Below are 12,259 nucleotides of genomic sequence, written 5' to 3'. Positions count from 1 at the left end.
GTAATTCTGTCAGGGAGAGCAAAGGAGTTGGAAGAGCAGTTGAACGGAATGGGCAGTGTCTTGAAGGGAGAATATAAGATGAACATCAACAAAAGCAAAATTAAGGTAATGGAATGTCGTCGAATTAAGTCAGGTGATGCTGAGGGAATTAGATTAGGAAATGAGACACTTAAAGTAGTAAAGGAGTTTTGCTATGTGGGGAGCAAAATAACTGATGATGGTCGAAGTAGAGAGGATACCAAATGTAGACTGGAAATCGCAAGAAAAGCGTTCTGAAGAAGAGAAATTTGTTAACATCGAGTATAGATTTAAGTGTCAGGAAGTCGTTTCTGAAAGTATTTGTATGGAGTGTATGGAAGTGAAACATGGACGATAAATAGTTTGGACAAGAAGAGAATAGAAGCTTTCGAAATGTGGTGCTACAGAAGAATGCTAAAGATTAGATGGGTAGATCACATAACTATTGAGGAGTTATTGAATAGAATTGGGGAGAAGAGGAATTTGTGGCACAACTTGACAAGAAGAAGGGACCGGTTGGTAGGACATGTTTTGAGGCATCGAGGGATCACAAATTTAGCGTTGGAGGGCAGCGTGGCGGATAAAAATCATAGAGGGAGACCAAGAGATGAATGCACTAAGCAGATTAAGAAGGATGTTGGTTGCAGTAGGTACTGGGAGATGAAGAAGCTTGCACAGGATAGAGTAGCATGGAGAGCTGCATCAAACCAGTCTCAGGACTGAAGACCCCAACAACAACGTGTGAAATGTGTAAACACAGTAGACACAAGGACAGTGTCCCTTTAAAAGGAAGGATTATGAACACTTTGTAGTGAGGTAGGAAGTACTCTAAAAATAAAAATAAAATAAGTTGGCTTTTAGAGAACGCGTCCTGAGAGGAAAATGTGCTCCATACGTGCTCTATGCCTGACAGTCTGGCAACCCTTCACACACCTAGAAGGTGTTACATCGACAGACGATAGAGCCTCCAAAGTACACGCTGCCTAAGCCGGCAGGTGGCAATGTAGGCGACACCAGAAGTCACCGGCCCAACGCACCTGTTTGCCTCTGTGGGCCACGTGATCACAGACGTTTCCTCTGGTATCTTTATGCGGCCTGGTTACTTAGAACGGCAATAAGCCGCTCTGAGGCGTCTTCCGTCGAGCTAGGAAACAAGCTCTAACTGCACCCACAGTTCTTCATTCGGAGTGTTAATCGGAATCGACACGGCCTTCTGAGTGAATATTAAACATTGACAGTTTCATCACCACAGCTTTCAGTCTAAATTCAAACTCGCGTAAATTTAGTGCTAATTATGAAATTTCAGACTATTGTAGCGATTAACCTTTCTCCAATGGAGAAGTACACTATGTGATCAAAAGTATCCGGGCATTCCCAAAAACATACGTTCTTCACATCAGGTGCATTGTACTGCAACCTCGTGCCAGGTACTCCATATCAGCGACCTCAGTAGTCACTGGATATCGTGAAAGAGCAGAATGATGCGTTCCGCGGAACTCAAGGCCTTCAAACTAGGTGATTGGGTGTCACTTGTGTCATACGTCTGCACGCGACATTTCCACACTCCTAAACATCCCTAGGTCCACTGTTTCCGATCTGGTAAAGAAGTGGAAATGTGAAGGGACACGTACAGCACAGAAGCGTACAAGCCGACCTCGTCTGTTGACTATAGGAGACCGCCGACAGTTGAAGAGGGTCCTAATGTGTAGCAGGCAGACATCTATCGAGACCATCACACAGGATTCCAAACTGTATCAGGATCCACTGCAAGTACTATGACAGTTAGTGGGGAGGCGAGAAAACTTGGGTTTCATGGTAGAGCGCCTGCTCATAAGCCACACATCACGCCGGTAAATGCCAGACGACGCCTCGCTTGGTGTAAGGAGCGTAAAAATTGGACGATTGAACAGTAAGAAAACATTGTGTGGAGTGACGAACCTCGGTACAGAATGCAGTGATCCGATGGCAGGGTGTTGGTATGGCGAATGCCCGGTGAACGTCGTCTGCCAGCGTGAGCAGTGCCAACAGTAGTGTTATTGTGCTGCGTTTTTCATGGAGGGGGTTTGCAGCCCTTGTTTTGCGTGGCACTATCACAGCACCCCTGGCACTATCACAGCACAGGCCTACATTGATGTTTTAAGCACATTCTTGCTTCCCACTGTTGAAGAGAAATTCGGGGATGGCGATTGCATCTCTCAACACGATCGAGCACCTGTTCATAATGCACGGCCTGTGGTCGGAGTGGTTACTCGACAATAACATCCCTGTAATGGACTGGCCTGCACAAAGTCTTGACCTGTAGAACACCTTTGGGATGTTTTGGAAAGCCGACTTCGTGCAAGGCCTCACCGACCGACATCGATACCTCTTCTCAGTGCAGCGCTCCGTGAAGAATGGGCTGCCATTCCCCAAGAAACCTTCCAGCAACTGGTTGAACGTATGCCTGCGAGAGTGGAAGCTGTCATCAAGGCTAAGGGTGGGCCAACACCATATTGAATTACAGCATTACCGATGGAGGGCGCCACGAACTTGTAAGTCATTTTCAGCCAGGTGTCCGGAAACCTTTGATCACATAGTGTATTTTGGTTTATGTATTTTTCAATAAAACTATTCTGCATTGTTTATCTAGGCTGTGTTCTCAATGCGCCTCAGGCAGCACAAGACTTAGCAAAATATGACATTGCAGTGCATGCATGTTCGAAGAAACAGGTAGTGTGGCGACTACAGCTGTTGTGAAATACATGAAATATATTTCAAGTTGCGAATATTGACAATCTTCAGTTGTATAATGTAATGACGGCACTGAAACATTTTGCTGGACCGGGAATCAAATACTGATTTCCCAATTGTCACAAACGACCACCTTAACAACTTCCGCTATCCAAGCGAACTTCACAGCCAGACTCAAACTTACATATCTCATTGTCCATGTGTCTACAATGCGCAGTCGTACGTTTATTTATATATTCCCGTACAGGGGAGACATTTTAATTGAAAGCCGCTTGCCCAGTATCGGCGGGTAACTATGATATCGCAGTGCATGACTAGCGGGAAATCTGGGTTCGAACCCTGGCCTGGAACAAATTTCCGCTGTCTTCATTCTGTTATACACATGCAGGTTGTCCACATCCGCAATTGCGAATACATTTCATGTGTTTCATAAGAACTATACTCACTGCCGCGTCTGTTTCTTTGGACATGCCTGCACTGCAATATCATATAAATCTGCTGATACTGAGCAAGACACATTTAATTAAAATGTCTCCTCTGTACGGCAAAATAGAGGGGATAGGCAAGGTAATATGAACAGTGGTAGTAATGGCGGCCAATAACGCAGGTAAGGCAACTGCCGTACTGAAGTGTGCGTGTTCAATACGGACTAGGCATCGGTGCAGGTTGTTTACGAGTAATGCAAACTTCCTTTTTGCACTCAGAGGCCGAGGTCGACGTGCAATGAGTTCTAAAAAAGGGCAGATTGTGGGGGGGGGGGGGGGGGGGGGGGAATTATCTGCAGGACCAGTAACCAAGACAGCCAACTTATTGAATGATTCAAGAGCAACTGTTTCAACAGTCATGATAGCCGACACAAAACATGGCAAGACATCGTCGTGTAAGAATAATAGTGGGCAAAATCAATACTATCTGACAGAGATAGTCGTACGCTAACACGAATTGTGTCAAAACAACACAAAACTACGGCGGCTAAAGTGGCTGCAGAGTTCAACAGCCATCTTCGAGACCCTATGTCTGTCGACACTGTCCGTCGAGAACTCCATAAATCGACTATTCGTGGACGAGCTGCTATACCAAAACCATTAGTGTCGGCAACCATCGCAAAGAAGGTTAAAACATGGTGTCAGGAACATAAATAAACACGTGATATATTTCGACAAATTTTCGTTATTTCCAACATGGGCCCGGGTTTAGGTCTAGAGAACGCTAAAAGATGCTTACAATGTAACTGCTTAATTCCTACGGTTAAGCAAGCAATAAAGGAAACAAAAGAAAAGTTCGGAGTAGCTATAAAAACTCTGAGGTTCTCCGATGACATTGTAATTCTGTCAGAGACAGCAAAGGACTTGGAAGAGCAGTTGAACGGAATGGACAGTGTCTTGAAAGGAGGGTATAAGATGAACATCAACAAAAGCAAAACGAGGATAATGGAATGTAGTCGAATTAAGTCGGGTGATGCTGAGGGAATTAGATTAGGAAATGAGACACTTAAAGTAGTAAAGGATTTTTCCTATTTGGAGAGCAAAATAACTGATGATAGTCGAAGTAGAGAGGATATAAAATGTAGACTGGCAATGGCAAGGAAAGCGTTCTGAAGAAGAAAAATTTGTTAACATCAAGTATAGATTTAAGTATCAGGAAGTCGTTTCTGAAAGTATTTGTATGGAGTGTAGCCATGTATGGAAGTGAAACGTGGACGATAAATACTTTAGACAAGAAGAGAATAGAAGCTTTCGAGATGTGGTGCTACAAGAAGAATGCTGAAGATTAGATGGGTAGATGAGGAGGGAGAAGAGGAGCTTGGGGCACAACTTGACAAGAAGAAGGGATCGGTTGGTAGGACATGTTCTGAGACATCGAGGGATCACCAATTTAGTACTGGAGGGCAGCGTGGAGGGTAAAAATCGTAGAGGGAGACCAAGAGATGAATACACTAAGCAGATTCAGAAGGATGTAGGCTGCAGTAGGTACTGGGAGATGAAGAAGCTTGCACAGGATAGAGTAGCATGGAGAGCTGCATCAAACCAGTCTCAGAACTGAAGACCACAACAACAACAAGCATGGACATGGAAGTGCAATGGTGAGGACAGCCGTATCATGGTATTCTGCTGGTCCAAAGCCCGTGTTACAGCCAACGATTATGTGAACATTTTAGGTGATAAGGTGCAACCCATGATTCAAATGTTGTCCCCCAACAATGACGCCATATTTCAGGAGGATAATGCACTCGTTCACACAGCCTGGACAGTACAATGGTGGTATGAGGAGCATTCAACTGAACTGTACCGCTTTGTCTGGCCCGCACAGCCCCCGGACTTAAGCATTATTAAGTCCTTGCCGGCGGTACTGGAGCGCAGACTACGGAGCAGATTTCCGGCACTAAAGAGGTTCTGATCGAAAAGTGTCATAACATTCCACTGGGGACTACACAATCATTATATGCCAGTATTTCAAGAAGAATCACAGCTGTATTACGGACAAATGGGGGTCCAACCCCTTAGCAATACAGTAGAGCGTCGATTATCCGAACGTCGGTCAACAGAACAACCGCTTAACCGAACTGTGTTCTCGCTCGCATCGCACCTGTTAACTCTCCCACCCTACCATCCATCGTCCCCCTCACTCCTAAACCAAGTTTCCCACAGTAGTCGCCGCACAGGGCCACCGCTGGCCGAACATTGCTTCTAATGGGGCCTTCACAAGGCGCTGCTGACCGGCCGAGTCGCCAGTCGCTGTGTTTCAAAAATCAGCGCACTTCTGTCGGCTTGGCACTGGCAGTAGGACTAGCGGCAGTGTCAAAGCTGTTCACAGCAACAGCTGCGCCAGCTTAGAGTTGAGGCGTGCCGCTCCGCGCAGTTTGAAGGATTGTGCGCCCCCAAGAAGCGCTTCTCACGGTGCCAAGTGTCACCTTCTGTTCTCTGTTACGACCACTTGTGTGATGCTGCGTGAAGAAGTGAACTTGACGATACAAAATGCTTAAACGTAAACGTTTTTTGTTTAATAAACTGTGCCACATACTATATATTCTTACTGAAGTTGCCTTTGTATGTTACTTTGGAATACTAAAAGAGATGCCTGTTTTTATAAATAAATTTACTGTACAGTACTTCTTTTTGGCAAATAAACGTGTACAGTTCGATTATCCGAACAAACCAGTTTTCCGAACACCCATGTCCCCCAATTACTTCGGATAATCGACGCTCTACTGTAAACCATTCCCAAGAAAGTACAGGTGTTCACATTATCACCTGTGCATAATGGATGTACGAGGGCAAGTTGTAGACATGTGGACGGCGGGACAATGGAAGTCTGATAGTGAAGTATGCTCGTGTAGCCAAAGTAGTTAAGGCGACCACTCGCGCCAGTGTCGTTACTTCATTATACAGCTGAAAGTTGTCCACATTCACAACTGCAAATACATGTAGTTAGCAAAACGTATTTTGATAGTTGAACTGATCTTCAAGCTGCTCTAACAGCTGTCACTTGAGAACGGGACAACAGCCGATATCTCTATTGTGCGTAAACACGTTTGATAACAGCACAGGCGAAATGTTGTCGTTTGTGAGAAAACTGTATGATGTTATTAATACGTAAGACAGTGCGTGGTTTCGGTGTCACACGCACGGGAGTACTCACGCTCTTCTCGGCGACGAACAGCACGAAGGAGAAGACCAGCCTGAGGCCGAGCACCACCAGGGAGGCGACCAGCATCAGCTGCAGCTCTGCAATCAGACAGACAGTCACCCGTCAGCGATCCCCTGACACTCCAGGGACCAGAGTAGCACCTACTACCCACTGTAGTGACGCAGTAAATTCAAGATATTAACACATTGTCAAGACATGTTACATATTTTCTTTCCGTTACATACCAATTTTTTTTAATAATTCATTTCTGAAGTATCTTAATGGGGACGTTGATGAAAAAAAACGCGCTATTTAAAATACACTAATGTCAGCTGGTTGGCTTGAACATGAACCTTTCCAAAACAAAAGTAATATCCAACAAATCGGTCCCAGCTGGAGATGTGAAAGTCAAGGACAGTCTACTAGAAGAGGTCAGTGAATATGTCTACCTAGGCCAGATTATAAATATGAAGGGAGACATAAGGCCAGAAATCTATCGGCGCTTCAAGCTTGGCTGGCAAGCATTTGGGAAGAATTCAAAAGTATTCAGATCAAAAATGCCAGTAAATCTGAGGAAAGCAGTATTTGATCAATGCATTCTTCCTGTGATGACGTATGGCTGCGAGACATGGACACTGAACTCATTCACAAAAGGGAAACTTAGGACAGCACAGAGAGCCACAGCGAGATCAATGCTGGGCTATACAAGAAAGGACAGGAAAAGGGCAGATGACATCCGGTCTGTGACGAAGGTTAATGACATCTTAGAGAGAGTAGGTTCCTCGAAATGGCAGTGGGATGGCCACGTCGCAAGAAGAAAAGACGACAGATGGACGAAGCTAGTACTGGAGTGGAGTCCGAGAGAGCACCGGAGGCCTAGAGGAAGACCACCAGACAGATGGGACAAAGATATCGAGAAGATCGCTGGTAAAACCTGGCAGAGAACTGCCCAAGACCGTCCCACTTGGAGAAGACTTCTGAAAGCCTACTTGAATCTACGACTCGAAGAGGCCACCTCATCTAATGATTGAATTGGCTGATGATGATGATGATGATGACTGGCCATTAAAATTGCTACACCAAGAAGAAATGCAGATTATAAACGGGTATTCATTGGACAAATATATTATACTAGTACTCACTTGTGATTCAACCTTCACGCAATTTGGGTGCATAGATCCTGAGAAATCAGTACCCAGAACAACCACCTCTGGCCGTAATAACGGCCTTGATACACCCGGGCATTGAGTCAAACAGAGCTTGGATGACGTGTACAGGTACAGCTGCCCATGCAGCTTCAACACGATACCACAGTTCATCAAGAGTAGTGACTGGCGTATTGTGACGAGCCAGTTGCCTGGCCACCATTGACCAGACGTTTTCAATTGGTGAGATGGCTCGAGTATGTGCTGGCCAGGGCAGCAGCCGAACATTTTCTGTATCCAGAAAGGCCCGTACAGGACCTGCAACATGCGGTCAAGCATTACCCAGCTGAAATGTAGGGTTTCGCAGGGATCTAATGAAGGGCAGAGCCACGGGTCGAAACACATCTAGCCGACGGAGTGGCCGAGCGGTTCTAGGCGCTACAGTCTGGAACCGCGTAACCGCTACGGTCGCAGGTTCGAATCCTGCCTCGGGCATGGATGTGTGTGATGTCCATAGGTTAGTTAGGTTTAAGTAGTTCTAAGTTCTAGGGGACTGCTGACCTCAGAAGTTAAGTCCCATAGTGCTCAGAGCCATTTGAACCATTTGAAGCACATCTGAAATGTAACGTCCACTGTTCAAAGTGCCGGAAATGCGAACAAGAGGTGACCGAGACGTGTAACCAATGGCACTCCATACCATCACGCCGGGTGATACGCCAATATGGCGATGACAAGTACACGCTTCCAATATGCGTTCACCACGCTGTCGCCAAACACGGATGCGACTATCGTGATGCTGTAAACAGAACCTGCATTCGTCCGAAAAAATGACGTTTTGCCATTCGTGCACCCAGGTTCGTCGTTGAGTACACCATCGCAGGCGCTCCTGTCTGTGATGCAGCGTCAAGGGTAACCGCAGCCATGGTCTCCGAGCTACTACTCCGTGCTACTGCAAATGTCGTCGAACTGTTCGTGCAGATGGTTGTTGTCTTGCAAACGTGCCCATCTTTTGACTCAGGGATCGAGACGTGGCTGCAAGATCCGTTACAGCCATGCGGATAAGATGCCTGTAACCTCGACTACTTGTGATACGATACCGTTGGGATCCAGCACGGCGTTCCGTATTGCCCTCCTGAACCCACCGTTTCCATATTCTGCTAACAGTCATTGGATCTCCACCAACGCGAGCAGCAATGTCGCGATACGATGAACCGCAATCGCGATAGACTACAATCAGACCTTTATCAAAGTCGGGTACGTGATGGTACGCATTTCTCCTCCTTACACGAGGCATCACAACAACGTTTCACCAGGCAACGCCGGTCAACTGCTGTTTGTGTATGAGAAATTGGTTGGAAACTTTCCTCATGTCAGCATGTTGTAGGTGTCGCCACCGGCGCCAACCTCGTGTGAATGCTCTGAAAGGCTAATCATTTGTATATAACAGCATCTTCTTGCTGTCGGTAAAATTTCGCGTCTGTAGCACGTCATCTTCGTGGTGTAGCAGTTTTAATGGCCAGTAGTGTATGTACCAAATCCACAATTTTGAAGATACGGCAATGACATTTTTTACCAAGCTTAACATTAAACCAACACATTTGCTGTTTAAGTCCCTACAATTATATACGTTTAAATTTTTTGTGGAATTTAAAAGTTTTACTTTCAAAAAACAGTGTATGTACCTTTTCATCAGAAAATATTAAAGAGATTTCTACAAATCATCACTTAACATTTCCGGGCTGAGATGCCGTGGTCCACACATACGACTCTCCCCTGGCGTTTCGCCTTCGACTGCGGAAGGCATCCTCCGAGGACAATCGGCCAACTGCAAGAGCGCACGAGTGACCACCGAATACATAAAGAAGCGTCAACAGCCGTCTGGGTGAACATAAAAGGAACTGCCGCCGCGGGCAGCGAAACATGTGTCTCAGGAAGGTGATCATGAAATAAAGTTTAGTGAGACGGCCGTCATAGTAAAGACGTCGCATTATTATACGCGAATGTACTCAGAGGCTATTGAGATTGCCAAACACTACAATAATTTTAATAGAAAAGATGAAGGCATTAAGCTGGATAAGATATGGATGTCAACATTACAGCAACAGCGTGACAATCGATTAGTTTCAATTGAGAAAGTTGGCAATATCAGAGATCATAGCACAGCCGACGTCACGTGATTGACAGCTGCGCCCCCTGGATGGCTTATATATACGGTGGTCACTCGTGCTCTCGTTGCAGTTCGCCGATTGTCCTCGGAGGATGCCTTCCGCAGTCGAAGGCGAAACGTCAGGGGAGAGTCTTATGTATGGACCACGGCATCGCAGCCCGAAAATATTAAGTGATGACAACTCCTGCCATGAAACCTTCATTGTAAGATTTCTACAAAATTTCTCTGTTTAATCTCCTTGCATATACAGAGCTTCTCTTGTAACGTTTTTTGAATATATCAAATAGGAGAACTTTAATAATTTTTAATTGTAATTCTGCAAGCATAATACAAAATTCATGCAAAATTCCAAGCAATTTGTCCCATGTCTCAGCTTATACTCAGAATTTCACAATTTACTCTTGAGATAACATTTATTGGGTTTGTAGAAATACGTATACCAAATCTCATAATTCCAGCCGTTGTAGATTCTGAGAGGTACATAAAAAAACGTAATTTTCACCAAATGCAATCTAATGTTCAACCTGACGTTGTAAGTAGCCTGTTTAGGTTTTTTATGTTGGTAACATCACGTAGCGCTCTGTATGAAAATCACTGACTGTGCTGTGTGCAGTCTGTGGCTCGTTTGCATTGTTGGAATTTGCTATTGTAGTGTTGGACAGTTGGATGTGAACAGCGCGTAGCATTGTGCAGTTGGAGGTGAGCAGCCAGCAGTGGTGGATGTGGGGAGAGAGATGGCAGAGTTTTGAGAGCGGATGGTCTGGACGTGTGTCCATCAGATATAGTAAATTTGTAAGACTGGATGTCATGAACTGATATATATATATATATATATATATATATATATATATATATATATATACACTCCTGGAAATGGAAAAAAGAACACATTGACACCGGTGTGTCAGACCCACCATACTTGCTCCGGACACTGCGAGAGGGCTGTACAAGCAATGATCACACGCACGGCACAGCGGACACACCAGGAACCGCGGTGTTGGCCGTCGAATGGCGCTAGCTGAGCAGCATTTGGGCACCGCCGCCGTCAGTGTCAGCCAGTTTGCCGTGGCATACGGAGCTCCATCGCAGTCTTTAACACTGGTAGCATGCCGCGACAGCGTGGACGTGAACCGTATGTGCAGTTGACGGACTTTGAGCGAGGGCGTATAATGGGCATGCGGGAGGCCGGGTGGACGTACCACCGAATTGCTCAACACGTGGGGCGTGAGGTCTCCACAGTACATCGATGTTGTCGCCAGTGGTCGGCGGAAGGTGCACGTGCCCGTCGACCTGGGACCGGACCGCAGCGACGCACGGATGCACGCCAAGACCGTAGGATCCTACGCAGTGCCGTAGGGGACCGCACCGCCACTTCCCAGCAAATTAGGGACACTGTTGCTCCTGGGGTATCGGCGAGGACCATTCGCAACCGTCTCCATGAAGCTGGGCTACGGTCCCGCACACCGTTAGGCCGTCTTCCGCTCACGCCCCAACATCGTGCAGCCCGCCTCCAGTGGTGTCGCGATAGGCGTGAATGGAGGGACGAATGGAGACGTGTCGTCTTCAGCGATGAGAGTCGCTTCTGCCTTGGTGCCAATGATGGTCGTATGCGTGTTTGGCGCCGTGCAGGTGAGCGCCACAATCAGGACTGCATACGACCGAGGCACACAGGGCCAACACCCGGCATCATGGTGTGGGGAGCGATCTCCTACACTGGCCGTACACCACTGGTGATCGTCGAGGGGCACTGAATAGTGCACGATACATCCAAACCGTCATCGAACCCATCGTTCTACCATTCCTAGACCGGCAAGGGAACTTGCTGTTCCAACAGGAGAATGCACGTCCGCATGTATCCCGTGCCACCCAACGTGCTCTAGAAGGTGTAAGTCAACTACCCTGGCCAGAAAGATCTCCGGATCTGTCCCCCATTGAGCATGTTTGGGACTGGATGAAGCGTCGTCTCACCCGGTCTGCACGTCCAGCACGAACGCTGGTCCAACTGAGGCGCCAGGTGGAAATGGCATGGCAAGCCGTTCCACAGGACTACATCCAGCATCTCTACGATCGTCTCCATGGGAGAATAGCAGCCTGCATTGCTGCGAAAGGTGGATATACACTGTACTAGTGCCGACATTGTGCATGCTCTGTTGCCTGTGTCTATGTGCCTGTGGTTCTGTTAGTGTGATCATGTGATGTATCTGACCCCAGGAATGTATCAATAAAGTTTCCCCTTCCTGAGGCAATGAATTCACGGTGTTCTTATTTCAATTTCCAGGAGTGTATATATATAATGACTTTTGAACACTATTAAGGTAAATACATTGTTTGTTCTCTATCAAAATCTTTCATTTGCTAACTATGCCTATCAGTATTTAGTGCCTTCAGAAGTTAGAATCTTTTATTTAGCTGGCAGTATTGGCGCTCGCTGTATTGCAGTAGTTCGAGTAACGAAGGTTTTTGTGAGGTAAGTGTTTCTTGAAAGGTATAGGTTAATGTTAGTCAGGGCCATTCTTTTGCAGGGATTATTGAAAGTCAGATTGCGTTGCGCTAAAAATATTGTGTGTCAGTT

The 12,259-nt window shown here is 46.3% G+C and overlaps 1 protein-coding gene across 1 annotated transcript in view; it reads right to left on the bottom strand.

Annotated features, from left to right (window-relative positions):
- LOC124550833 overlaps positions 1-12,259 on the bottom strand; it is a 165,290-nt gene that overhangs the window by 26,331 nt on the left and 126,700 nt on the right. Inside the window, exon 4 of the mRNA XM_047125559.1 lies at positions 6,388-6,473. Coding sequence (XP_046981515.1) covers positions 6,388-6,473 — 86 coding nt within the window. The remainder of the gene's footprint in view (positions 1-6,387; positions 6,474-12,259) is intronic.

This window comes from Schistocerca americana, chromosome 9 (assembly GCF_021461395.2).
Source record: "Schistocerca americana isolate TAMUIC-IGC-003095 chromosome 9, iqSchAmer2.1, whole genome shotgun sequence".
NCBI classification, from domain to species: Eukaryota; Metazoa; Arthropoda; class Insecta; order Orthoptera; family Acrididae; genus Schistocerca; species Schistocerca americana.
The sequence above is the reverse complement of the archived record's forward strand: the minus strand, read 5'-3'. Positions and strand labels throughout refer to the sequence as shown.